A 27,407-nucleotide genomic window follows, 5' to 3' on the forward strand; every position below is an offset into this window, starting at 1 on the left:
CAGATATGAGACGCGTAACTTCGACAAGTCAGCCAATAATACCACCAGCAGCAGCAGTGAACTTGGAGCGGTCAAGCCATTAGAGTCAAGTTTCTCGCAGATGACCCTTAATACCGATGGCGGTAAGATCAGCATTGTTGACCAAGGCTCGGAGCGACTCACCTCGATGACCCAGCGTGTGATGGAGCGCAAGTCCTTCACTACAACAACGGAATCCCGATCGGAGACGAAGACGGAAAAGCACAGTTTTCGATTGGATTAAGCGTTCCAATTGAAGCAATTCTAGTTGCTTAAGTAAATGTTCTAGCTTGGTTCATGATTGCCAAAAGTGCTTTTAACATTTACACACCCATAAACATACTAATAGAAATAATTTAATATTAATTGTAATTAGCCACTAGCGAAACTACATCTATATGCCTCTACCCATACCATATAATCAGCATAAAATTAACAACCTAATCTTGCTAATCAAGTTTCAATGTTTTCGTATATCTGTGTTCTACGTGTTTATTTGCCATTAAATTGCCCATATATATTTATACGAGATGTGCGAACTTATTCAGGCAAGTTTCTGTTTAAATTCAACGAAATTACAATTAACCTCTAATAAGCGTAACACAAACAAATTTGGTTCTTCACTTTGTTGTTATTTTCGATGCAATTTATTACTGTGCACTAAACATGAAATATTATTTTCTAACGTAAGAAAACTCTTGGTTTTCAGTCAGTCTATGTTCTATAGTTGTGAATTTTCTTCGATGTAATCAATACCTTTTATTTCTCTTTGTATATACGTACGTGTGCGAGTCGTGTATGCAGTTGCATATTTAAATTGTGTATTTTTTGTAAATTAATAAAAAAAAAACAATATTTTAACATATAAAGTTTTACTTCTTTTATTAAGGCACATACATATACATATAGACATTGATAAAACATACAGATTTTACAAATCTTCAAAAAATAAATGCAACATTTAGTCTGTCAGGTAGTAGAGTTGGTCCACGTTATTGCCACATTGGAAAAAGAGATGGCGCTCTCTCTTCACTTGTACTCCTGGTTGAGCTGGCGACCAATCAGCCAGCGTCTGATCTCGGAGGTTCCTGCGCCAATCTCGTATAGTTTAGCATCTCGCAGGATGCGACCAGTGGGATTCTCGTTAATGTAGCCATTGCCACCTAGGATCTGAATGGCATCGAGCGCCACCTTGGTGGCTTTCTCGGCGGTGTAGAGAATAACGCCAGCACAATCTTTGGGACTGCGATTGCCGGCGTCACAGGATCTGGCCACCGTGTACAAATAGCTCCTGCACGCACTCAGTGTGGTGTACATATCGGCCATCTTTCCTTGCAGCAACTGGAATTCTCCAATTAACTTGTTCATCTGCTTGCGCTGGTGGGCATAGTCGAAAGCCACGTCGCAAGCGGCCTGCATCAGACCCACGGGTCCGGCGGCCAGCACTAGTCGTTCAAAGTCCAATCCCGACATGAGCACATAGACGCCCCTGTTCTCCTGGCCCAGAATATTCTTGGCCGGCACCTTCAGATCCTGGAAGACCAGCTCACAGGTACTGCTGCCTCGCATGCCCAACTTGTCCAGCTTTTGGGCCACACTGAATCCTTCCCAGGCGGTTTCGACTATGAAAGCGGTAATGCCGTGCTTGTCCGGAACACCGCTGCCTCCTGTCTTGGCATAGACTATCAAGGTATCCGCATCAGATCCATTTGTGATCCAGAATTTTGATCCATTCAGGACATAGTAGTCTCCCTTGCGCTCCGCACGCAGCTTCATGGATACGACATCGGATCCAGCGCCCGGTTCGGACATGGCCAGACCTCCAACATGCTCACCACTGCACAGCTTGGGAAGGTACTTCTCCTTCTGCTCGGGGGTGCCGTTCTTTGTCAGCTGATTGATGCACAGATTGGAGTGTGCTCCGTACGACAAGGCCACGCCACCAGCAGCACTAGAAAATAGGGTTTATAAGGATCCTCGTAATATATGTAATATGTGAATATGCACGTCATTAAGTTTTTCACCTTAAGACATATATGTACGGATATCTTACCGGGAGAATTCCTCCATGATGATGCAGTGGTCCAAATAGCTGCCCCCAGTGCCACCAAAATCTGGCTCCGCCGTGATGCCCAAAAAGCCAAGAGCACCTAGTTTCTTCCAGAAGGGGCGCATGTCCCTAAAAAATAATATTTCATTAAAGGTAATTGTGATATTAATCCTGCATTATCCTACTTGAAATTATCCAATTTGTCGATTTCCTTGGCCAGAGGCGCCAATTCCTTCTGAAAGAAATTGAAGGCGACTTCCCGCAGCTTTTGGCGATCCTCATCCAGACCGAACATCGCATCGTTGACGGGATAATGGGCGAGGGTACGGGTCCAAGACAAAGGACGATCGCCACGTTGCAGCAAGGATCTGCATGACTGGGCCACAAATCTCAGAGCCATGATGATTTTGGGGTTTACTATTCTATACTATTATCTAATTGCGATCAGCTGTTAGCACTCGCTACTGCGGAATCAACTAGTAGCGCTCAAACAAGTGGGCGGGCATGTGGCCAAACAAGCGAGTTGGAATCAGAAAATAATCAATATTTTCAATCAATATCAATATCAATAAAATACAATCAAATATTAAAAAAAAAAACAAATATTTCATAAATATATGCATTACAATAAGAGATTTCATTTAATTATATATATAAAGGTACCTCTAAGTATAAACATATACTCAAAACAATTACGTTAGAATAATAGGTAAGCTATCTAAATAAATCGAATCGTTTTAACTTAGGTAATATCAAACAACTTTTAGTGTTCTACGCACTAACCAACACTGTTTGGCGCGATATTTAAATACGGAATTCAAAAGTGCCCGCCATTTCACTGATACCACTAGAATTGATTTATTCAAAAATATTTCTTGAAAAATCTGAGTTCGAAATGTATAATTTATTCATAAAAATTAAATATACGAAAGAACCGAGCATTTAATTTCAAAATCGTATTGGCCGCCACTCCATAGTTAGCCCCGTCTATTTGCGCATGATTCACCAATCGCCCTTTGAAGCTCCCAACAGTGACTACCAAAAGTGCGCTTCCCTCCAGAAACAGGTCATCAGAATAGATGGCTAGACCTGTACATCAAAAGGATATCCCAATGGGAGCGTTACGAACACCACTAGTGCGCATGACTCACCAACAGCGGATGGACGTGTTACCGCTGCCGATGCCGGCAACAATAGCAAATACCACAACAAGGGCAGTGCAGTCGCAGGGATAAACATAAACAGAGCCAGCAGTCTGCCAGGAGCTTCGGTCTAAATGGAATTAAAGAGGCGGCGGCGACCGAGCCCAAAGTCCTCAGTGCCGCAGTCGGTGTCCATCGCCGGACCTATCGGATTCCGAACCGGATGCGGAAGTGTGTTGCCCAGCGCACGGCTAAAAGGATAATTAATTAATGGGACCCAGAAGTAAAGGGGAGAAACCAAAAACAATACAGTGCAGTGCTGTTTCGGCTCTCGATGGCCAGGTGTAACCGAAATAATTGAACAATTCGGGAGGCAAATCGATAAATGTCCTCATAAATAAGTCGCTCCGGGCAGGTGAAGCAGCTCACGTGTGTGCGTTTGATTAATGGCATGTTGCCCAGTTGAATGTTGTCAAGGATTCCAGCCAGCTAGCTAGCTATCTAGCTCCTCCCCCAGTAGTCGTCGTCCACATCCTGTCAATCAACTTCGACCCACAGAGGACACAGCTGGTATTGTAGGTTTCCATGGATCTGCTTCTGAATCCGGATCCTTTATTGCTGTTGTGTCATGCACGTGTTTTCAATCTTAGCTGTAATTAGCGACCATAGAAATCCACATCCACTCATTGCACCTGCACTTGGCTTAAAGGTCAAGGATGTAGTAGATGTCCTGGTTGTGGCTAATGCCACTTTAATCACATGCTTTTTGCCTGATTAATCCGGGCAATGGATTGGACTCTGGCAAATACTACAATGTTGTGTTTATGTAACCAAATGAAACCCCTCCTGCAATCTACACTTTCCTTCGCCTTTCCCAGCAATTAAATGCCGACCGGGTCTATAAACAGATCTCACTGTCAGTGTCTGTTGCAGCATTCTTGGGATGTTTGTTTGGGCGCACTTAATGCCAAGTGGAATGAACTTGATGAGCAGCACTAGCAGTTGCCACTTTCAGTGGCCCACAAAGGCGCCTCCATCTCCGATGGCTTGTAGTGCGGCAATTGAACCCGACTGCTGGGTTGTTGGGCCCTTTGGAGGGGGCTTGCATCCTCACAAACATGGCTGAAACACAAAACATGCAATCTGTCGACTCAACAGCTTGAACTTGTCCCGTCCACTGCACAAAACTTTTGATGAACTTGCCGTTTTGTAATCGCAATCACAGTCTAATGCACCCCGAACAATAGAGGCCATCAGTTTTAAGCTTTATAAGTTTAATTGTAGCGGCTTGGTGAAGGGGAAGGCTAAAACTGTGTAAAACCTAAGTAATCAGTTATAAAAGAGAAAGGAAAATCATAAAAAGACTAAGTTTTATATACTTCTATATCAGAACATGATATGGGAATTTGAAAAATACTCCCATTTACATTTTGATCTGAAAAACGAAGATTTTTCAATTACAGCATGGACATCTTTAGTCACATTCCATGAATTCGATTTTGATACGCTGTTAGCAGTTTTTCCTCCCAAGCGAAATGATGATATGAAAAACTCCCTTGACGAAATTGTTTTCGAGTAAATATTGTAGCAAACCCCATCCATTTTCCATTACCAATCTGGCTGGCAATCAACCAACTCGATATGGCCGAGGCTATATCTCTAAAAATACCTTGCCCAAGCGAAATAGTGTGTGATAAGCAAGTGCATTTCGATTGATGAATTCCGGAAAAGCGGAGCGGATCGCCGGAGAGCGGCTCCGTGAATAGATAAATATTTTCCGACAGAGAACGCGGAACAAACGCGCGCGGCGTGTGACCACCACCAGTGACAAAAAAAAAAAAAACACAACAACAACGGTCCAAAAGTGAAACCAACTGAAAAGCTTTCGGATCTCGAAGTCGCCGCAGGTTTAGTCGGCATTAGTCGCGCGCGGAACGGCACGGCAAACGATCCACGATCCCCGATCGACGACAGATCATCGACAAAAAACCACAAAAACGACGACGCATGGACGGACCAGCGGACTCCGTGCGCGATTTTCATTCACTTTTCACCCAACTTCTCGGTTCTCAGTTCGCGGTTATATATATATATATATATATATATACATATATAGATAATACCAAACCGACCAGTAGTTAACGAAGCAACCGGCCACCGGTTCACTTGTCCAGCAGTTCATCAGTTTAACGGCGGCAGTTGGGAGGAAAACTCATCATTATCCGTAATAATCGTTAAAGTTAGAGCTTTTACCCCACCTCCTCCATGAGCCTCGAATTCAAACTTCGCGTTGTCACGTAATGCCCATACAATTTAATTTTATAATTAAATTTTTTTGGAATATATCGTACTGAGGGGTGAAGCAAGTGCTGTCGCCATTTCTCGTGATTTTTTGGCAAGTAAGGAATATGAAAAGTGGCCGAGTGTGTGTTAAATTAAATCACCGCATTATAAATAACTTGGGAAATTTTTAAATCTAAAATATATATTGAAGCCAAAGAGATATATACACATATATACGTGTTTCGCTGCGGACGCGCCAAGTAATCGAAGCGACAAAAAATACGCAAAGTTCGAAAAAACGCGACAGAGTGCGGGATTTTGTGTGTGTTTGCCAAATGTCACTTGTGTGTGCGTCACTGAATAAGATAAACCACGAGCACATAAAAAACGCACACACAGCCCGATATACGACATAAAAATATATAATATTCTATTTACGCGCGTGTCTTGTAGCCAAAAAGTAAATCTTAGCCAGCAACCGCATCCGCAAAAATGGAGTCGAAACGCTCGAAAAAAGGACGCAAATCTCGGCCATCTGAGTCCGAGCATCCATCTAACCAACAGCAGGAGCAGCAGCCACATCACCATCATCCCTGGGACGAAGGTAGGGCCATCCAAGGTAAATCTGGGGTCAACTTGCAACCCACTTTCGCATCTGCCCCACAAATTAGCCGCGCATTACGCATACGCCGCGTGGGCGCTGTGTCGCATCGCCTGTAATGAGTCGTTGACGAATATAGAACAAGTTGAATGCTGTGGGGCTCCGAGAACTACATAGTACACATATGTACACATGTGCTGGGTAGCAAGAACATTACTTATGATTGCCTGCCAAGTTGAACGGCAGCCAAAAACTATGACAAGTTCTCTGTTTTGGCGCCGCAGCGTAGAGGCGGTTCCCCAACTATGCCCTCGTATGCACGGACCGACTCCAAAGTTCCCACACCCAGACCCCAGACCCATTCCAACGGAAATCGGCAATCAAATGCAATGGCCACTAATATCACACAATTGTCTGGCCATTGGGGTAGTACTAAAACGCTAGCTGGATCAACTTGACATGCAGAACGTTGGAAAAACAAAAGAACTTTGGGTTCTCCACTTAGTCTACGGTCTATGGTCTATTTTTTCTAGCAATCTAAAACAACAGACAAAAAACAAAAAAAAATGCATATAAAACACAATGTTTTGAAACGTTTAAATAATGATATTTTGTTGATGCTAAGATTTCTTTCCATTAACTTAAATAGGGCTTGTAAATCCTTGAAAAGAATTTTCTATTTCAATAGCCACCACATTGTTTTTATTAGTCAAAATACTTGACCTTCGCAAGAGCATATAAAGTTCTGCATTGGAAAAATCTAGGTTTTCCCACAAGTTTGCTTATGGATTTCGGCATCTTGTGAACTGCCTGGCATTCAGATAGTAGATAGCCAGACTAGACGAACTGAATACCGAGTTCCATCAAGTGGGTCCGTGTTAGCGGCATCTTCTGTTTGCTAAGCACAATGGGCGTGGATCTGGCCATGTGAATGAACAAACCGGTTATACGCCACCCCATCCACCTCATCTCCGGGTTTTTTTCTGTAGAGTACCGCTAGCCGTTGCAACGATCATGATTGAATTTAGCCAGAGAATGAACGTGATCTATGGGCAGTTTTCCGCTATTCTGGCCCCTATTATTATGGCTGATGAAAGTGAAAAAAGCGCAATAAATTTTAAGCTTATTGCCAAACAATAAAAGCGAACAAGACCCGTTTGACTTTCCGTTTTCAGACGGCCTAGCAAATGAGTTCTTATCTCTGAAGAATGCAGTCTGCGCTGCTCTGATTGCCACTTGACGGGAATATTTAGTATAATGGCAATTAAAGCAGCAAATAGCCCAAGTTCAAGATCCCTGCACACTGGGACCAGAGCACGTAGACCGTTCATAGAACGTCACATTGGTCATATGATGATGGGGCTCTAAACATATGGCTACGCTATCTTATCGAGGGCTTGACAAAAAAAAGAAAACACTGCTGTGCTGCCTTTATCTATTTAACAACCTTGTTGATAACTAAAGCATTTGTTACGTAAGCTGGTGTATTATTTATGACGCCATGATCTTTGCACTTTGAGTGTCTTGGGAAACTGCCCCTCAACCATTTAGATATATTGGAATATATAGTAAAATATTGGATATTAAACTAAATTTTCTCTGAATCGAAGTACAAAGTTAGTAAATTTTCCATGTGTCCCTGCATTAATACTTCATTATGGCTCTAGACATCAGTCAATTATGAAGTCAACTGCTATTCTTAGCAGGCACCGTATGATTATTGTATTGAAATCATAAATCAATAAGCTCCTACCCTTCAATTTGATATTGCAGCTACTTTGGTATAATTTATTGATAAATCATGCAATAGAGAAACGAGTAGTGAAATGCTATTAAGCCAAATGTGCTAAAATATTCAACACAAAATGTCAGTAAAAAAATCTCATAACCACCATAAGCCATAGAACATTTCGCCCATTGATTAGCATGGCGAATGGAACCAATGACTCAGAATAGGTGAAAATTGCCGGTAATTGGCAGAGAAACTGATCTTTGATCGGTTGGAGGAGTTTGCGGAAAACGAAGTAGCCGCCTAATGGTGGTTTGATTGATTTCCAATTAGCAACAAGCCACATACCATCACATGACCACCGCCAGACTAATAAAAACTAGTATTAAAACTAACTTTAACCTAATTGCAGACCCTTCGGCAAAGAGTCCCCAAGCAAATAGGGCAATTCCCAGCACGGGCACAGCACTGACCCGCTTCCTGACCTGCATGGCACCAGTGATTGGTAAAAGATTTTCCACCCTTTCCCATAAGATATATATATATATATGTACATGTATATATATCCTCGTCTTGTGCTGTCCGAACCATTTTCATTCACAAAATAAAGAGTTCAAGAGATTTTCTCTGGCAACATGTTGCCCGGATTGTGTGCACCGCCATTGTTTACATTGTCTCGGGATAGTCTGCATCTCATTTTCATCGGTTGTGCGACGAGGCTCATCGGAATTGTACTCACTTTTTTGTGGCAACTACTCATTCTTGTCCGTACTTTCATTATTTATGAGTGGTGCTCGTGTTTGTGTTGTGGCACAAGTTCCTTAACTTTTGCCTCTAAGTTAAGTGCTTAGTTTGTGCCGTGATTTCTTCAACCCATTCGAACTGTCTCTCTGTCTCATGTGGGCCACCTATACGTATACGTTATATTCTGTGCCTGTTTGACTTCTTGATTGGATTTCTGCTCCGTCGCTTTCGTTTCGTTGACGTTGACGTCGTCTTCGTTTTTGTTGTCGCTCGCCGTCGGTTTATTTTTATTTCAGTTTGGAACTAATCGTCAATATGAAGGAAAGCCAAAATGTATGTATATATGTATATATACTTTATGCCACTGTTTTCCCTGAACTATATTTATGGATACATAAATAATTCAATATCTGACCAGTCAAGGTCAAAAACCGAAAGCATTTGCGTGGGCCGTTGGCCCAGCCATTAAAGTGCAATGAAAATATGGAAAATGGGAATTGCTGAAACTGAAACTGGAAATCAATTAGGCACGGCAATTTCCGTTTTAGTTTCGTCGATTTGCGTTCGCTTGGAATAATTAGGCCGTCCAATGAACTCGCAATTTGCAATTGTGTCACCAGAATATCAGAATTTATTTTCACAACAAGCAGAAATTGGCCGGGCAAAAACAAAAAACAAAAAACACAAAATATTTAGCCGGGACGGCGACCTGAATCCGCATAACGCATACGCACCGTGTGCCAGTTTCTCAACATTTTCGCTCATTCATTAACATTCACTCAGCGATGGCCACAAAATATTGCTTTCAACCGAACACCATGAGCGGATACATTGGATTGGAATTATCTAATATTTACCAAAAATATAGATATCTGTGTATCTTTTTAATACTATCTTTTGATATTTTATACATATTTGATTCTATTCCAAAGATTGCACATGAAATTAAGAGTAGGAAATTGTTGTCGAACATGCAACTAGAAGCTTATCCAATTTTTTTTCTTAATTGAAAGATCCTAGGAACACCTTTTCCTTCGGTCTCTAAGCTAAAGAATTGATTGGCTAAGTGCTCTGGTTGGTAGCAATAAGAAACCACTCATTAATAACTTGGCTCGTTGGCCCTTGAGTGCGTTACGCTTAAATGATTCTAAATATAGTGGAGAGCGCCCGGTTGCAAAGGCGACCTTGAGCGTTTGACGTCGCCGCATTCGCATGCAACCAGTGGCGAAAGTGCAACACGCCGATGGATCCCTTCGAGGAGGAGGAGTAGGAGGAGGAGCACCAGTCGGTGGCGGAGGAGGCGGTGTACCCCGGTCTCTTCTCTCGCATTTCAATCAGCATTTCACGTTTTCACGATTCGAGAGCAACGTCAAAGCTTCAACGTCAGCGACAAGTTCGCTGCCGGCGGCGCTGCCACAACTTTTAGCTAGTTTTGTTGTCAGCTTCGCGTTTTTTTACTTGCTAGTATTCAAAACGCGATTAGACGTCGAACATGTGAGGCTCAGGCGGCGTACACATATAATACTCTTTTCTTTTCGGTTTTTTTTCAAATTATTATTTTTTTTGTTTCTTAATAAATTTAATACAATTTTTAACCGGAGCAACCAATGATACTAACTGAAAGTTCCTACGACTATGGTTTATGTTTTCCTCAGTGTCGCTGGCAATTATGGTGAGTGAGCCCGCCCAGCCGGCGAGAACTTAATTGATTTGCATGTTACGCAATTCGACGGTACTGATGGTTCAGGGTTCGGCAATAAAGTGACAACAGTGTAATGGTTCCTAGGTTCGACTATTTTTAGAGTTCATGTATCCCCGCACGCGCATTACGTATACGCCGCATAAGCACAGCGGGTTCTACTCCAACTCACCCCGCTTCGAATTTCCCAGCTCTTTATCTGTCTGTTCACGAATTCATGGGTAAAGTTCAGCGGCGACAGTGTTCATGAACTTGTCCGTGATTCGGATACGGGTACAGATTGACTCCCAATGTATGGAAGTGGGGGAGCAGCAGGAGGCGAATGCTCCCGGAGGCAGTTGTCCATGTTCATTTGTGTATGAAAAGTTGATTTTGAGGAAAATCAACGCATCGAACTCACTCAACTGCGAACAGTGGATCTCCATGTAAAGCAAGACGAGCCAAGGCAGTTACGCTCGAATTGTTATGGTAAATCCATCCACACACGTGGTTGTTTACAGAAACAACTGAACAAATATGCAATGGGCTCCAGGGTGAATAAGTACAGATGATTGAATACGAAAAGATCAAACGGAATAGTCAGGCATTGTTATTCAAGAAGTTGTTTAGGTTGGGGAAACTTCGAAGTGAGATATCACTTCTGATTTTAATAGACAAACACTTTGGTAACACCGAGCACAAACATCATCAATTTTATTTTATAATAAAGGTACATTTCCTTTATAGTTAATAGTTTTGATTGTGTAAGTTTTAAAAGTAAACAATATGGCGATGTTTGTAAATAATAATTTTATTTGTCCATCTTTTCCTATAAACATTTGATCTTAGATCATAGAGCTTAGTATGCAAAAGGCATCCTAATAATTTCCTATTATTACCCACTTAAACATTTGCCAGATTGGTATTATTTTTGACATGATGTCACACACGAAAGGAAAACAATTTTTTTAGCCAAGATTCTTAGCTCACTTACCGCATATGGGAAATGATTAAAGCGATTTGTCATGATATGGCAAATTGCATTATAATGAATGAAATTTTCTTGTATAACCCCACCATATCGATAAAGTTCCCCAATCATCCAAAAGCAAAACCAGAAATTAACGTAACGGAAGGCGAATTTCAATTTTGTACAAACAATTAAGTTTCGTGGGCTTGTAATTTTTTATGTGATTACCTTAGACTCCATCGCATATTTACCAATATATAGCTACATACCTTATAGATATATAGCAACTAAAGGCAAACAATAATTGTTGTTGAATGTAAAAACACATCGAGTATTGTGTTCGGCGCATGAATGTAAAACGAAATTTACTTTTGGTTTTTGCGGGTCTAGTTTTTGGTTTTGGTTTCTCTAGGTGCTCTTGTTTATCTGCGGTGTGCTAAATTAACGATAATATATGTGTAAAAACTGCAAATTGTTTACGACTGGTTGTGTGTGCGCAACTATTTTTCTCGGACCAAGCCAAGCCAAAGAAAAACTAAAGGAAAAGCCAAAAAAAAAAAAAATCGCGAGAGAATGCGAGCGAGGAATAGTAAAAACAAAATTTGCTAAACATAAGTATAAGTATTTTGAAAGCAAAACAATTGAGCGTAACGCCAAGGAAAATTGGTCTCTGGTGGTCTCTCGACAATTTTCCTTGTATTATTCTCGGTGGGCTTTGCTGTGCGAAAAATCCGTTTGGACGGGCCAGTTGGCCCCGGACAATTTGAATGCACGGCTCGTGTGCCGAGCGAATTGCGCTGATAACCGAGATATTTGTATAGAAAATCCATCCATTCGATTGATTTTAATTTTCGAAAATCAAAAGACAACCGAAAACGAACAAACCAACGAAAAAAAACGAAAGGAAATCCGCCTGGAATCGAAACCAAACTAGTTGATCAATTGTGGTAAAGGAACTGCTATGCATCACTACATTATATTCGTATTTCGTAATTGCAGCTTTCGAAATCGAAATAGAGCGTATTCTTCATGAGAATGTTTATATGTCCACCACATCGCGATGTTGTGTGTTGTCTCCCACATTTCTCGATTTGCGACTTATGTAATTGTGTCTTGTCTAGTGTCCGCCGATTGCGCTTATTTTTAGCACCTGTTGCTGGCAAAGTGTAAACACCTCATTTACTCACCTTTCCACCTGTTACTTCCACCCCATTTTTTTTTTATGTAGTGTCGCTACCTGGCGCTGGAACTGGCCCCACTGAGCAGCCGACCATACTACTGATCAACGGCATCGCCAGCGATTCCCAGCTAGAGGATAAGCAGTCCAAAGCAGCCGCCTTAAAGTTAGCTCTCGATAACAACAACAGCGAGGCAACAGCACCAGCACCAGCCCAGCCACACCAAGTTCCCACCACTCCGGGTGGCTCGCATCTCCTGGACTTCGAGTCGCATCTCATCGAGAGCATTGCCGACGAGGCCAGTGGCGTTGGGATCAGGGAACTAACTCCGTTCGAGCAAGAATTGCAGCGGGGCACCTCCAAGGCGGGCACCAATGACACAGACCCAGTCATAGAGGTAGAACCAGCTGGTGTTAGGACCAAACAGCCTGTGGAAATCTCACCGCCGGCACATCAAATCGCCGAGGTTGACGAGACGGCCACTCCGTCGGAGGAAGTACGTCGCACTGCCGAGCAGCTGGTGGATGAGATCGAACAGGAGCTGATCCAGGCACTCAGCCGGGATGTAGACGAGGCGCAGCGCGTGCACGAGGATCAGGTCCAGCGAGATCGCGACGAGATCAGCGCACTCACTCAACAGGTCGAAGTCCAGTTGAATGAGCTGACCGGTATCCTTAAAAACAAGCCCCAGGCGGAGATTGTCTTGGAACTGCCGGCGGAGGAGGAGGAGGAGCAGAAGCCGAAGCCATTTGTCGCTGCTCCCAGTGAACTGAAGCTCGTGGAGGTACCCACTCCCAAAACTGAGGCTGAGGAACAGGAACGCAAGGAGTTCATCGACTCACTGCCCCAAATCGAGCAGAATCGCCTGCAGGGAGTCAGTGGATCCGAGGAGACGGATGCTCAAAAACTATCGGCAGACTGCAAGAGGGAGTACTACCAATCGCTGAAGAAGTACCTCCTGCACAGCAGCCAGGAGAAGCCGCCAGTGCCACTGCAAACATATCGCTGGGAGGACCTCAAACGAGCCAAGGAACGGGTGAGTTATAAAGATGGATTTAATTTTTTTTTAAATGAAAGAATTTTTTATCCAATGCGGTTCGTGATGGAAAAACGATCCACTTGTAAATTCAAGACCCTGAAAAACAATTTATGATTTCCTGAATACAATTTTTGTGTTCTTTTCTACGTTTCATAAAACAGCATTACTCATGCAAAATAATTTTAGAAATATGGTACAAGTAAATTTATTTTTGAGGTTTCGAAACTTTTGGCGCTTTTCTTTTTCGAACAGAAAAATTCCGTATCAAAGCTATAAAATATTTGAATGTAGGAAAGTGACATTTAAGGATTTCGTTTAATTGAAATAGACAAATGCCAAGATTTCATGGTCACAGTTTTATAACTAATTGTTGTTTCTCCACAGGGCGGCTATCCCTGGACACATTTGTACAAACGCCCACTGGGACCCGATGAGCAGCCGGAAATTGTGCTGCTCCTGCGAAAGTCCCAGGAACTGCGTTTCAAGTCCGAGTCTCCCAAGTCCCTGAAAAAGGTACGCTACGACGAGCAGGTGTTGGTGAAGGAGACCGAACGCTACATACAGGACCTTTCCGAGGACGAGGCGGTAGCCACAACCACCGACGACAGCAGCGAAGAGTCCTCCGATTCAGAGACCGAATCGGAACGTGATCAGCACAACGAAGACGCTCTGAGTGAGTGCATCTCCTGTGTTTCCGACTCCGTGCTAGCGGTTGGAGGACACGCCCGACCACGTAAGACGAATCGGCTGGCCCACATCCGTGACCTCATACGGCGCAGGCGCAGCGGACGCACCCACGAGGACGCCCAGTCACTGCCCGGCAACTCCGCTAATCCCAGTCGACAGAGCAGCGTTCACGAACTAGCCCCGCCGCCGGGATCCCTAATTCCCAACGCCGATAAGCCTCCGAAGTCCAGCAAACCCAAGCAAGGATTCGACATCATGAAGAAGCTGAAGAGTCTGGCCGAGCGCCAGAAGAAACGGCTGAACATTAAGAGGATCACCCTGAAGAAGGACGAGAAAATCGTTCTCGGCGAGCAGCAGAAGATTATGAAGCTAAAAGCCTCACCCAAGTCGGATCGCGGTGAGATTCCTCACTTCATCGAGAAGCAGGACTCCGACGAAATCCTGGAACTGGTGGAGTACGATGAATCGCCATGCCGCAAGCGAACCAAGGAGGAGCTACTGGAAGATCAGCCCAGTGGCAGTGGAAGAGTGCCTGAACCCGATGAGATCATCGAGCTGCCTGTGGTCAAGACTGAGATAGAGGCTCCCACAGTGGAAGTCACCGAGCCTGCAGAGGAAAAAGTGGATCATAAGGAAGAAAAGGAATCGGAAGCAGAGGAGGACCCGCCCAAGAAAACACCTCGCATTCGGCGGGAGCATGTATACGAAGAGATTGGCCAGGCTGGATCACAGGAGCTTGTGAATCAGCCAATCCTGGAGCTAGAATCTCTAAAGAAATCTCTGACGCGTCAGGACAATCTCGCCATCGATGAGATCGAGGCGGCCAAGGCAGTGCCGCTGGATCGCATGGGCAGCAGCGAGGAGGAGCAGGTGACCGCCGGCAAACCCGGTGCGCTATTTGCCCCCATCTCGTCCATAGACTCCACCTCGTCGGATGAAGATCGCGCCCGCCTGGCGCAACTTTCACCCGTTACCGAGGAGAGTGATGAACCCATGGACATCAGTCCAGATCTGCGTCCATCCATCAAGAAGGAAGCTTCCCCAGCGCCCTCAGACAAAAAGGTCACCTTTTCTCACGTCGAAGACGAAGCGGAACCGCATCGTGAGGATGTCGAGCTGCCTGAGGATGTCCTGGAGGCGGCTACCAATGCCGCCAAATGGAAAAACGAGAGGTAAGTGGACTCCAATAAAGTATCACCCAAAGAGAAAACAATACTTCCCGGCTTGACACTAACACTCAGCACAACCCCAAACCGGCTGCTGTTGCTCTAACAATCTTGCAGAGGCTCTAACCTATTTGACTTGCTCATGAAATTGTTACTAACCCTGTTGCCGGGAACTGGAGGTGGAGCTGCGGGCGGAGGCAGAAGGCGCCGCCGGCTCACAAAGCACCACCGTGCCCGTGCACCGCGATACCAAGACTACCACTACACTACCGAAACAGACACCACCGGTGCACCCACCAACACCATCCCACACAATCCCAGCACGTGGCGCATCCGGGTGAAGCGATCCGCATCCTGGACGCTCTGCTGCTGCTGCAGCGCCGGCGCCACCAATAAGTTTTGGTAGCGGGCTCAAACTAAAGGTGGCCTGAAATGATTTAGACCTAAGGTAAGACCTAGGCGGGGGTGGTACAGTGACTATCGGTTAAGAAGGCAGTTGCGAAAGGATTTCCTTTAAATATAGTATCTTTAGTGCACTTTGACATGGCCAAAGCACTCACATTAGAAATAGTTGTTAACATAGTTAATTTGCCTTCTTCAGCTTAAAAGAAGAAGGTTTTAATTATCTTATGAACACCGAATAGCTTTCCTTTAGTAAAGATTATCTTTTGATTTTCTTTTAATCAATAATTACTGTACTAACCCTAATGCACTTTCCTTACTACAATGTGTGCGTCCCTTCCACGTTTCCATCGGTGTTGGTTAAATAAATGTGTGAAACATGCATATATGTACGTATAAATACTGAAGTGTTGGGCTGGACTCAAGTGGATTTGAGGTGGTAAAGGAACAGGGTGGATTCATTCATTGACTTCTTGATCATCTGAAAACTACTCCCAAAGGTCTCGTCTCGTCCGTTTCTCGAGGTCGCAATTCAACATATAATTACATGGATAGGCCAGGAACTAACGACGCGAGACTGGCGAAGATTAAACGGCAAATTGAAGACTATATATTTAGCGCGCTAAAGGTCGACGAATGACAAGAAGATTTCCGGCAGGCAGGCCAAAAGGCCCCCAAAAATAGAACTATAAAGTGCAGGCCGAGCGACTAATTGTTACTTCTCCTTATTCATCTTCCGATTATCCTCTGCCCCACCACGCCCCAACCCACCACATTCTGTGCAAAGCTCACCACGATCGCAATTATGATCAGTCAAGTTGCTTTGTGACCACACTCACACAATCACGCGCCTAATCCGTGTCGCGACTATGTGTGTTTTTGCTAATTTTAAAGAACAACATTTTCATCTTTCGAACAAGAAATTCGGTTGAAAAATTTGTGTCGCCCAAATGGCGAAAAGCTCTCCCATTCGTCAGTCCTGGCCGAAAATCGCAACGATGTAGACGCGCTCGCGCACGCATAAACAAGCACGCATACATAACGGGACCCAAAACAACATCTCAAATGCGAGCGATAGGGACAGCAATTGAGTGATTCCAAAGCCCGGTATCGATAAACGATTATTAATCCCTTGTAGCTGAATAACTAATTCAAACGATTGCAATTTGCAACACCGCAGAGCAAAAATTCTTGGGGCCCCGCAAGAATTTCGAATTCGGGGCAGAAAATAAATTCAATGTCTGCTCTGGTGGTGCTTAAAAATAGCCACCGACTACGACGACCACACAACGAAAACGAACAAAAGCACTGAAATTGGCAAAGAAACGAAGGAGGTGGAGGCGAAGCAGTGGAGGAATTACGTCCGGGGACAGTGAGCAAGTAATAGTTGGTGACCATGTTGAACTCCCGACGATCCGCCTCCGTGGGCGCCCTGCCCGCCGAGAAGCGTCACTTTGTGTCGCGCCAGGAGAGCGCCAGTGGTGCCTCCTTGGACGTCCGCTGCGCCTGCCAGTACTTCATGTGCGATTCACTGCTCCCAGAGCGTGTAAATCCAGTTGATTCGCGTCCTGGCTCCCGTCTAAGTGGACATGCCGAGGAGCAGTTTCCACCGAGCCACCTCAATATAATGCGCGATGATCTGTCCACTCACAGTTTCGAAGTGGTGAGTCATGCGGATGTGGCACCCTCGGTGGACCTTAGCTTCATGGAACGCTATCCGGAGCTGGAGCAGACTGCGCGCTCGCGAGGATTGGTAGTGCGCAGCATCTCGGATGCCACGGAACCGGATCAGTTTTCTGCTCCCCATCAGGGAGTAGGTGGAGCCTTTGTGGCTGGAAGAAGAAGACAACTGTCAATGGGTGGCTTGTCCTCGGGCAGCGTAGGCCGTTTTCCCGATACCCTTTCCATGCGGAGTGGTCCATCTCTACGCCGCATCTCAGCCGGGAACTCAAAGACGGATCTTTACTGTGCGGACATAAACATACCCAGTAGTCAACCTACTGGAGGACGTCGATCGGCCAGCACTAGTCGTCGAGCATCCAATGCCGACCTCTTCCAGGCGAGCATAGTGCCGGGTTCACTGCAGCCACCGCAGCTGAACCTTATACCAGCCACAGCTACTCCGGGATTGATGGACCACCCACCACTCTTCCCATCACACCAAGCTTCGCCAGCTCCGTCGCAGCAGGATTTCCGGATTGCCAAGCCGCCACTTTCAACGGATTATATGCGGCCAAGCGAGGTGAACAAGGAAAACCAGTTACCCGGCAATACGCTTCCCCAGAATCGACCCATCGATGTATCCCGCTTTGGTGGCGATGCAGTGCGTCCTTCTTTCCTTGTGGAATCCGATTTTCAGCAGCTGCAATCGCCCTATCAGCCCACAGTCACTCCCATTGATCCATTGGCCAAAACAGTGGCGGAGCTGGAACAAGTTGCCCAGGAGCACAGTATTGTGCAAATCAGGGACAACATCCAAGCAGAGACCAGACGACCACCATCCATTGGTGGAGACTTAAGTGTTGCTCCCCTGAAAGTGGGAGAACATACGAAAATCGAGATAATCCACGACATACCAGTGGTGGATATTGATCAGCTGGTACGGGATGAGGAGGAAAAGGCAGCGGAGCACCGCAGCCGAAGTCCCCGACCTTCGCCAAGGAGGCCAAAGTCACCGCCCGTAATGGCCACTCTTCAGTTGCCCTCCAGTCGTACAACCAGTCCCACTCCAGCGGAACCACCGGTGGCATCAGCTGGCCTTCAAAATCTGAAGCGTCAGCATACGCCTGAGAGGCAACTCTCGCCGGAAAGACCAACCCAATGGCTGCCCCAACAAGAAAGGGCGCTGAGCCCCACTCCAGCTCCCACTGCCATCAATCTACAAGATGCCTCATCAGAAGTAAAGAGTTCCTATACATCGCGTTTTAAATCAATGTTTGGCGCCAAGGAGCCGCGCCAGAAATCACCGTCTCCGGCTGCACAGCGTTCCCGAACGCCTAGTCCCAGCATGCAGAGGCACGAGAAGTCGCCATCACCCGTTAAGCTGCTATCCGTGTTTTCGCGCAGTAAACCACAGGCCATGTCCGTGGTGACCACTTCCTCGGCGGCAGTCAAGGGAAAAGAAGCAGAACCACTGGCAGTGCGAGTCACTGAGACGTTTTCCCTCAAAGTGGACGACATGGATCAGTACTGTGCCCGGCCAACAAAGCCACTGGCTCCGCCGCCTAATGCTCAGACCATGTACAGCAGTCGCGAGGATTTCGCCGCCTCGGAAAGGGCATCGGTGGACATCAGTGAGGCCTTTGCACCGGTGGTGGTGTCCGCTGTGCCGCGTGGTGGAAGTGTGAGTGCTAGCATGAGCATAAGCGGTGGAAGCTTTATGGCCGGAAACAGGAACCTTTACTCCAGCGAGATCGAGATGCCGGATCCTGGCTACGGACACAGGGACTCGGCCAGCAGGGATATTTCGTTGGGAGGCAGTCGACCACTCATCTCGGTGCCCATTCAGATATCCGGAAGTGGCAGTCACGTCTACCGACCGCTCCAACATCGTGCTCCCTCCGAGCAGCGCGGCTTTGGGGTTCAGAGGAAGACGTCGTTCCGGGAACCGCGCACCCAGTCACACGACCGTAACTCCCATTTGGGGCGATCCCAGGAGCAGCTCTATGGGGTGGGCCGCATGACAAAGACGGTTAGTTTCCATTTTGACGAACGCAAATCGCGCCTCGCGGAATTCGAGTCCAACTCGCCCCTGAACCAAAAGCAATTAGAACACAGAGACTTTCTCGAACGGACCTATTTCACTCGGTAAGCCATCGACACCTATTCTGACCCCATCCTGAGCCACCGACCTCGACACTCAAGCAGCAGGCCTTCTTTAACCAACCAACCTACCAACCGCTTTTACACCACACGTTCAATGTGCAAAATATCACTTCCCCTTTTAGAAACGCAAAACAAGGCAATTAGCATTTTTGAAATTGACTAAATTAGTGAAACTTAAAATCATATATCATAAGTCAGCCTGGGAGGTAATAGAATTATGATCCTCATAAACAAATTTGAGCCTATTTATAATTTTGGAATGGGGAACGAAAATGGTTGCAAATTATGAAGATAAGTTATTAAAGAGGTAAATATTGTAAATAATATTGTCAAATTCAATCCCACAGAGCTACGCATTCCTCACACACGAAAGTAATCCACTTGTAAATTCCTTGAACTAATCTTAAATTCCGCTTCTATTTTCCAGTGATCATGAATACGAGCCCGTGGGCGTGACGCCGGCGCACGAATCCTCGCCAGCACCTAGCCCCCAAAGCGAACTGCAGCTGCCCATGGACATCGACTTACCGCTTAGTTCCGCCGGGACCACACCACGCACTGAATCCCGGACTGATTATGAAATCCACACCAGTCAAGTGGACTCAAGCGCCTTGGAGGAGTTGCCGTTGCAGCCGGAGAATCGTCGCAAGGGTTTCATGGCTTCGGCACAGGATCGCACCAAGAAGATGCAGGATGGCATACGTTTGCAAGCTGGAAAATTACGCACACGACTCCAAACCAAGCCGAAACCAAAACCAGTTTCCGGGAGTCCAAAAGGTAAGGCCAAGGAGCGACGACGCTTTAAGGCTCCCGAGTTCTCGAAGATCAAGATGCCTGAGATTAGGCGACCGGATATGTCCAAGCTTAAAGAGCTAAAGCGACCCGAGTTCACCAAGTTTAACAAGCCGGACATGTCCAAGTTCAAGTTGCCAGAGAAGTTCTCCACTCTGAAGCTGCGTCGTAGCAAAAGTTTCAAGGAAAACGAAGGTGAAGTGGTTTCGGATGAAACCCCGGAAGGCACTGGAGGCACAGCGTCCCCAACTCAGCCGGCGCCAAAGAAGAAGTTCGAGTTCAACTTTGGCACCTACCCACGTGCTTTTCGTAAGAAGAAGCCGGTAGAGGAACCAGTTGCGGTGGCCACTGAGTCATCATTGGGAACTGAAGGCCTTAGTGTGATTCCCAGCACGGAGACGCAACCGTCGCAGACCTCTACCAGCTCTCCGCAAGGTGATCGTGGACCCGGACCCGTTCGTTCCCGCTGGGCGGATAAGTTCTCCGATGTGAGCTACAACGATAGCGAAGGATCACGTTACCGACGCTACGGCAGCGAACTAGAAAGCTTCGACAGAGAATCCTCTCTGGAGCGACGCATGAAGGAGGATCTGGAAGGCACCGAAGATACGGCCAGTGAGGCACAGCCCCAACAGGAGATGGGCATTTTGGGCGTGGTGGCCGATAACAAACAGTTTGCCGAATTCGACGAGGAAAACCGGGCCATTCACGAGATATCAAGTAAGAGATCCCGGGAGTTCAAGCGCCGCCCTATGGTTCATCAAGATTCTGACCTGCGTTCGGAGGATAGCAGAGATGCTGAAGGCTGGACGGAGAAGGATATACAGAAGAACAAGCTACTGAGGAAGGCGGAATTGGAGGCGGAGGCTGGCTTTTACAAGTTCCACGACTTACAGGATGCTCAATCCACAGCCAGTTCTGGCAAGAAAGTGGTCATGGAGACAATCGATGATGATGAGTTCTTCCTTCGCAAGCGTGGAATTTCCGAAGATAACATCCAGTTGCGACAGTACATCAGTGAAGCTATTCGCGAGGGTTACGACATGCCCAATGCCCTTAAGCATGTGGGCTACTCAGCCGAGCAGGTTCCGGCGGAATATGGTGACTACGATGTGCCTCCGGCCAAGCCGCGTCGCCTCCACCGAAACTACCAGCCTGACTTCGACTCGCAGGAGTTTCAACGCAGTGATTACGGCGACGATCTATCCATGTCACAAAATGGCAGTGAGTTCACTCCAAAGCGACCACTTCGTAAGGCTCGCAGTCGCAGCAAATACTCGATTGAGGGCAGCCAGGACATCCCCCAGGATGGTGGTAGCAGTATCCAGTACTTCGAAGATGACGAGGAGTACCTACGGCCGCCGGCCAGAGATCAACCGCTCACGGATTCCGAGCAGGCACTCAATAACCTCGATCTTGGCGGCAAGGCAGCGGCGATGATTCAGGAGGAGATGGAGCAGGAGCTACAGAATAAGCCCCGTCCGCAGGCACCGAGGCGCCAGAAGAAACGCACAAGGGACGACGCATCCGTGGACAAGGATGCAGACTCCTTCATTAACGGCTTCGGTGGTAGATCAGTATCGAACACCTTTTTGCAGCCACACGAAGATGTGAGTAGAATTTGAATTCAGGGAGTCATTTTCCAGAGCATAATCAATATATGAAACTATTGAAAACTGATGACTGCATCTACTTAATAAGCCACAATGTTTTCTGTTTAGGTAATTGTTTATCGCACTGAACACGAATATCGTCACATACCGCTAGCCACGCCGGACAGATTTACGGATGCCACCTCTGCGCGCACACAGCGTTCCGAGGACGACCGCACTTCCCGTGGTGCCGACTCCCTGATTCTGGACGGGCACATAAAGTCCCGCGCCGAGCTGGATGACAACGAAGATGTGGGACCACGGACAAGGAGCGATGAGAAGTTCGTCATCGATATGCTGGAGAGTGATGGGTAAGTACAAGGCCCCTATTCCGCCAACAAAAGAATGCCAGGAGTTGCTTTCTTGCCCGCTTCCAGCTATGCGGTGGTCCGCAAGGAACCGCTTCCGAAGCCAACGCCACCTGCCCGCCGGAAGAAGTTCATACGATCGCCGGGTGAGCGGTTCGCCACGTTGCCCAGCATTCGAGGCTCTCGGGGATCACCGCCACCCGAACGACCACCGCCACCACAGCAATACGTGCCCACTGAGGACTCTCCGGTGGTGCCACGCCGCAGATCCGCGGCCAGCCTGGACGAGATACCGCTGATGATCAAGTCGAAGTAAGAGTATAGCCTCTTGAGCTTTGACCAATTGAGTTGTTACATTTTTTTGGTTGCCGTTAACTTGTTTCGAATGCATTTTTGTTAAGTTTCTATTTAATATTCCTTTGTTGTTAAGTTTTAGACTAGGCTAGGCAATAAGCAACTAATCCGATCCTCCCGAGACACGCACTCCATACACACAATAAAGCCGATCACCACACAACAGACACAGCTCTTTTTGCCTTTTGCCTTTGGCTTTTGCTCAGTTGCGAACCCCAACCCAAACCCAAGATTCTGTCTAATGATCCTCAAACCCTTTTCCCTAGCTACGAGTCGCAGAAGGAGAAGACGAAGCAGCCGGAAGAGGAGGATGACTACGAGGAGCCGGGTGCTTTGGATCGCTCCAATTTGCAGTCGGGCGCAGTCATCAACAAGATGAAGTTCCGACCACTGCCGCCGCCACCGCGTCCTCCGCGCGAGAAGCGATCCACGAGAGCAGGAAGCCAGACTCACGAGAGTTACGAGGACAGTGAACAGGTGGCCAGTTCCAGCCAGGCGGATAGTTATGACCAGGGTGAGTTTGAGGTAGAGGTGTCCACCCAAACGGATCCGCTGCCCGATGATTTTGTGTGCGAGGAGTTCGAGATCACTGAGGACATGAAGATCATCGAACCGCGACGCTCCAATGGATCGGCTAACAAAACCCTTGAGGATCTGTTGCGCAGCGTAGAGGCAGCTCAGGAGCAGGATGAGGTAGATGGAGCTCGAGTTCTGTCCGAGGACGAGCAGCTGGCTAAAGGTCTGCAGAGATTCCGGGACGCCAATCAGCGCAGCATGTCGGAGCGATCACGGGCTTCATCGCAAGCAGATCGTTCCAAGTCGCTGAGCCGGCCGCAGACGCCTTCATCGGCGGTGATCATCGAACGCCGTGTGCCCACTCCCAGCCTAACTGTTGGCGAGGATGATGCCACGGTGCAGGCCTCACTAATCGTTAGACCCATTAGTGCTGCCGATTTGATTGACGATGATCTGCGACGGGAGGAGGAGGAACTGCGTCGTGAGGGCTTGCTCTCTGACAGCTCGGTGCAAAGTAAATCCGACGTGGAGGATGAGCACGGTGAGGTGGCATTGAGTGACTACGCCGCCAGCACGGCAGATTTGGACGCAGCGGTGGAGCAACTACAGCAGGCTCAGCTGGAGAGCGACTACGAGAGTAAACTGGAGGACGATGAAGTTGAACGAACCCTCAGGGACAGCGAGTATGAGGAGGAAAAGTTTTCGGAGCAGGAGGAAGAGCAGGAAACAACGAAATTGGAAAAGGAACTAACTGAGCAGGAACTGGAGGAGGCTCTGGAGAAGGAGCTACAGGAAGCAATGGAGAAGGAGCTATCTGACTACCGCCAAAAGGAGAAGGAGCAAGAATCAGAGCAAGAGCAGGCCTTCTCCGAGGAGGAATTGGCTGCTTCCGAGATTGATTACCACCAATCTGAAGAGGAGCAAGCCACCTCCGAGGTCGGTTATCACCCATCTGAGGATGAGCATCCCTTATCCGATGGTGAACAGCCTCTCTCCGAGGAGGAGCACACTTTATCCGACACGGAACATACCCCGACTGAGCCCGAAACCCAGAAAGTTGAGGAAACCATTCACAAATCCACAGCTAGCGAACCCACCGAGGCCGAAGTTGAGCTAAAATTCGTTGCCACTTTGCCCACCGAACCAGCTTTTGGAGACAAAGAGGAGGAACCAGAGGAGCCTCCTCTTCCACCACCACGTCGCAAGTCCACCACCGCCCTAGAAACCATTGCCACCACAGCCCTGACCATAGCCGAACAGTACAGCCGCGAGCTTACGCCCATCCAGACGGTGCAATCTGCGCCAGAACCGCAATTCCCCAGTCGCCTGGCCGAATTAGAGGTGGAACGTCTGCGCGTCCATGCCCTGCAGGCTGGTCAGATTCAAGTATCGCAACTGCATGGCAATCAAGTCAAAGCAGACGATCTGCAGTGCAAGTCCGGACAACTGGTGGTGCAGAATATCGAACTCCCGCCTGGTTTTATTGATGACATTGTGGAGCGGGTGCAGCGAGAGCAGCGTCCATCTTTGCTTACCACTGAAACCCAGACTAGTCGGCAGGCAAGTAGCGAACCCGCCACCTCCGAGAAGGAGCTGCCCGTTAAGCCACCTCGTCACAGCAAGACCACCGAGCAAGTGCCACCCGCATCCAATCTGGACGAGCAGACCCAGACGGATGCCGGTTTGTTGCCACTACCTCCACCGCCGACAGCCTATCCCAGTGTTGAGTACCTTCAGTCCTTGGCCCCACTAGCCTTCTTTAATCTGCAGCGAAGCGCAGAGGCGGAGGAAGCGGAGGACTTGAAATCAGTCGAGCGAAAGGCACCGCACAAATGTCGACGTCGTCATGTCCAGGAACCCCTCGAACCGGAATCAGGTTCCGAACCAGAGGAACACTTGGTGGAGCGACCACGCTCGCGATCGCGTCGCTCTCGTACCCGCAGTGCTACCCAGCCATTGGATGAAGACTACGACGACGATCAGCCCAAGACGGTTGCTCAAGCAGGACGGAATTTTGCCTCCGCCTGCAGCCTGGAACTGGTTAACATTATCAACCAGCTGACGCACTATGTTCGAGGTGAAGCAATGGAGCCTCAACAGGCGACACGTAATATATCAGCACTGGTGATCCTCTTCATCGCGATCACGCTCGCAGTTTTGGTATTCCTGTTAACGGGGCGGCAGGTGCACACCCATCATTGGGACTACTTTAATCCGCCCGGGAACGATCATGGAAGGCAGACGTGAGGGACTGTGGGCAGTCCCATCCTGGTTTTGTTATCCTTTGGAGCGGTATTGCATTTTGGAGCATCGAATCTGGCCAAGATACTTGGCGGGATGAAGAAACGAATTTAAACGCGGCCAGGTGTCCGCTCGAAACTTGAAGGCCTTAATGATACTAACAAGAAATTACTTTAGGAATGAGGTGCGCCAATGGGGGCGGCGTTGGGCAGGGGCGTGCCCGTGCTACTAGTCACACAAAACAATCGAAACCAGAATCCCAGTTCAATGACCCATCATCACACACATACCGACATCTAACTTGTACTAACCAGAAATATAGAGGGAACATTTTTCAACGTTGTCTACCAACGATATAGAAATCTATATGGCAGAGCATAGCAACAGAAGCAACGATCATGTATTAACTATTTACTTAACTCATGCTATGTACATACATACGACGTTCTCTGTTTCTTGCGAGGAGGGGGCGAGGACCACTAATAAGAACTTATTTTGTTTGCTCATCTTTTCTACCACGTAAGGCAAAGCGAGAGATTCAATTGTTAAACATATTGTTGTTTAATTTAGATCAAAACGTAGGAATTAATATACAAAACATACAATCTTTTTCATTGAATTCATTTGAACGTTATAACTTGAAATGCGAGTACTTAGCCAGAAAGTGAACATATATATAGAAGCGTATTTTCAATAAAGCAAAATTATTTAAAATAAACTGAAATGTGTTCTGTTACTAAGGGATAAAGTAAGTAGAAAGCTAAACGTAGAAACTAATTATTGCGCTCTAGAGCAAGAAGTCTTCATCGTATTGAACCATCTCGCGGTGGTCCTTGTGGCTACCCTTTTGTGATTTGCTGGCGGCTATTTGGGGAGTACATAAGGTTTGATTTCGTTTTTAAGTTATAGAGAAACACTGAGCACTTACCAATAGATGACCAGACTGCCGACGAGGAGGCATCGTTAATGGGCTCAATCTGGGGCTGGCGTCTAGCCAACTGCACCTGCAAGTTGATGCCATTCACATTCTTGCCATGAATCTCCGCAATGGCGCGATCTGCCGACTCGGGTTTGGCGAAGGAAACAAAGCCGCGACTGCAAGGCCATACAGGATAAATTTATAATTTCTCCAGTTGGGAAAATATATATGTAAGCTATAACATGGACTTTCCATGTTCACTTACCTCTTTTCGATCTCCATGGAGACATTGACAATGGTGCCGTAGTCGTTGAATGTCTTTTTTAAGAAATCCTCGGTGACCTTGTTGCCGGACACGAAGATGGTATTGCCGGCCCGTGGCTTCTCTGGCTGCGCTGTGTCCATGGGCACCTTCTCGGGCATGCCGCGCTCCTCTCGATCCCGCTCGGTGGCGAAGTGTTGGTAGAGATTCTGTCGACGCGGCTCCTCCTTAATGATCTCACTAATGATCGTCTCCTGGGCCACGTCGTTCTGCGTAGACGAAAAGGGCTGGTAGGAGGCAACAGTGGTTTCCGAGGTGGAGCGCTTGGCTCTTTCCTGTCCTTTGGGCCGCTTGAAGGAGGTTTGATCTTGCTTGGTCTGCTTCTGGATGGCGGGAATGGCGCCGCTTTTGATTAGTTTCCTGGCCACTTCACGGGCATCTCGCGCATCCGTGGGACGCTTCAAGGTCAAGGAGCTCTCCGGCTCCGGCTTGGGCGCCTTGTGCGCTTGCAGTGCCTTTTTCTACGGGTTAAAAACTTGTTAATATAAATAATCACATTTGTGGCATGAGTTTTCCCACCTTTTTCTTGAGTTTCTGATACTTGGCCTGCAGCATTTGCTCCTCTTCGGTTAAATTGTTGGGGAAGTGTATGTAAACCATGTTGGGAAAATGTCTGCTTGAAATTAACCCCGTAAAAAGTAACTTCTACAAAAGTAATTATGTTATTCCAAAATGTTTATTTTTACTATCGAAATCTATCGAATTGGCTTAGTGTGACTGTAACAGTTGATAGCGAAAAATACCACATAAGATGTGTATGATTTACTGTCACATTAACTATTTCTGCACAA

General features: G+C 47.0%; 4 protein-coding genes across 21 annotated transcripts in view; 2 read left to right on the forward strand and 2 right to left on the reverse strand.

Annotated features, from left to right (window-relative positions):
* The window catches only part of rhea, a 29,409-nt gene extending 28,527 nt beyond the window's left edge, over positions 1 to 882 (forward strand). For all 6 annotated transcript variants that reach the window (NM_001259745.2, NM_001274658.1, NM_001274659.1 and 3 more), the window contains one exon: positions 4 to 882. In NM_001259745.2, coding sequence (NP_001246674.1) covers positions 4 to 262 — 259 coding nt within the window. In that variant the 3' untranslated portion in view covers positions 263 to 882. The remainder of the gene's footprint in view (positions 1 to 3) is intronic.
* On the reverse strand, positions 880 to 2,551 carry CG6638 (uncharacterized protein). The gene is made up of 3 exons (NM_139982.5): positions 2,254 to 2,551; positions 2,072 to 2,197; positions 880 to 1,969 (listed from the first exon to the last, which is right to left on the reverse strand). The coding sequence occupies exons 1-3, from the start codon at positions 2,466 to 2,468 to the stop codon at positions 1,048 to 1,050; spliced, it is 1,263 nt and encodes a 420-aa protein (NP_648239.1). The 5' UTR covers positions 2,469 to 2,551; the 3' UTR covers positions 880 to 1,047.
* Positions 2,552 to 3,280: 729 nt separating this feature from the next.
* CG43078 (uncharacterized protein) lies at positions 3,281 to 26,090 on the forward strand. 13 transcript variants are annotated; one of them, NM_001259749.1, is made up of 9 exons: positions 5,215 to 5,507; positions 5,947 to 6,097; positions 8,236 to 8,328; positions 12,444 to 13,429; positions 13,817 to 15,291; positions 19,940 to 21,914; positions 22,026 to 22,267; positions 22,334 to 22,576; positions 22,885 to 26,090. In NM_001259749.1, the coding sequence occupies exons 2-9, from the start codon at positions 5,986 to 5,988 to the stop codon at positions 25,379 to 25,381; spliced, it is 7,623 nt and encodes a 2,540-aa protein (NP_001246678.1). In that variant the 5' UTR covers positions 5,215 to 5,507; positions 5,947 to 5,985; the 3' UTR covers positions 25,382 to 26,090. The 13 variants fall into 13 exon arrangements, with proteins under 13 accessions (NP_001286986.1, NP_001246678.1, NP_001163379.1 ...); NM_001169908.2 differs by lacking the exon at positions 22,885 to 26,090 and adding an exon at positions 15,403 to 15,733 and having other exon boundaries at positions 5,215 to 5,609; positions 22,334 to 22,784; NM_001300057.1 differs by lacking the exon at positions 8,236 to 8,328 and having other exon boundaries at positions 3,281 to 5,609.
* On the reverse strand, positions 25,915 to 27,352 carry Nelf-E (Negative elongation factor E). The gene is made up of 4 exons (NM_139984.3): positions 27,136 to 27,352; positions 26,560 to 27,077; positions 26,304 to 26,470; positions 25,915 to 26,239 (listed from the first exon to the last, which is right to left on the reverse strand). Exons 1-4 carry the CDS (start codon positions 27,214 to 27,216, stop codon positions 26,163 to 26,165), a joined length of 843 nt encoding a protein of 280 aa, NP_648241.1. The 5' UTR covers positions 27,217 to 27,352; the 3' UTR covers positions 25,915 to 26,162.
* Between the last annotated feature and the right edge of the window lie 55 nt (positions 27,353 to 27,407).

Source organism: Drosophila melanogaster, chromosome 3L, assembly GCF_000001215.4.
Source record: "Drosophila melanogaster chromosome 3L".
Classification (NCBI taxonomy): Eukaryota; Metazoa; Arthropoda; class Insecta; order Diptera; family Drosophilidae; genus Drosophila; species Drosophila melanogaster.

Bases quoted from the DNA above. Each gene is read 5' to 3' on its own strand.
- CG43078 (NM_001259749.1), top strand. From the start codon at position 5,986: ATGGAGTCGAAACGCTCGAAAAAAGGACGCAAATCTCGGCCATCTGAG. The intron at 6,098-8,235 runs GTAGGGCCATCC...ACCTAATTGCAG, and splicing joins CCATCATCCCTGGGACGAAG to ACCCTTCGGCAAAGAGTCCC. The intron at 22,268-22,333 runs GTAAGTACAAGG...GCCCGCTTCCAG, and splicing joins GATATGCTGGAGAGTGATGG to CTATGCGGTGGTCCGCAAGG.
- CG6638 (NM_139982.5), bottom strand. From the start codon at position 2,468: ATGGCTCTGAGATTTGTGGCCCAGTCATGCAGATCCTTGCTGCAACGT. The intron at 2,198-2,253 runs GTAGGATAATGC...ATTATTTTTTAG, and splicing joins GACAAATTGGATAATTTCAA to GGACATGCGCCCCTTCTGGA. The intron at 1,970-2,071 runs GTAAGATATCCG...CCTATTTTCTAG, and splicing joins ATCATGGAGGAATTCTCCCG to TGCTGCTGGTGGCGTGGCCT.
- Nelf-E (NM_139984.3), bottom strand. From the start codon at position 27,216: ATGGTTTACATACACTTCCCCAACAATTTAACCGAAGAGGAGCAAATG. The intron at 27,078-27,135 runs GTGGGAAAACTC...TTTAACCCGTAG, and splicing joins ATCAGAAACTCAAGAAAAAG to AAAAAGGCACTGCAAGCGCA. The intron at 26,471-26,559 runs GTAAGTGAACAT...ATGGCCTTGCAG, and splicing joins TCCATGGAGATCGAAAAGAG to TCGCGGCTTTGTTTCCTTCG.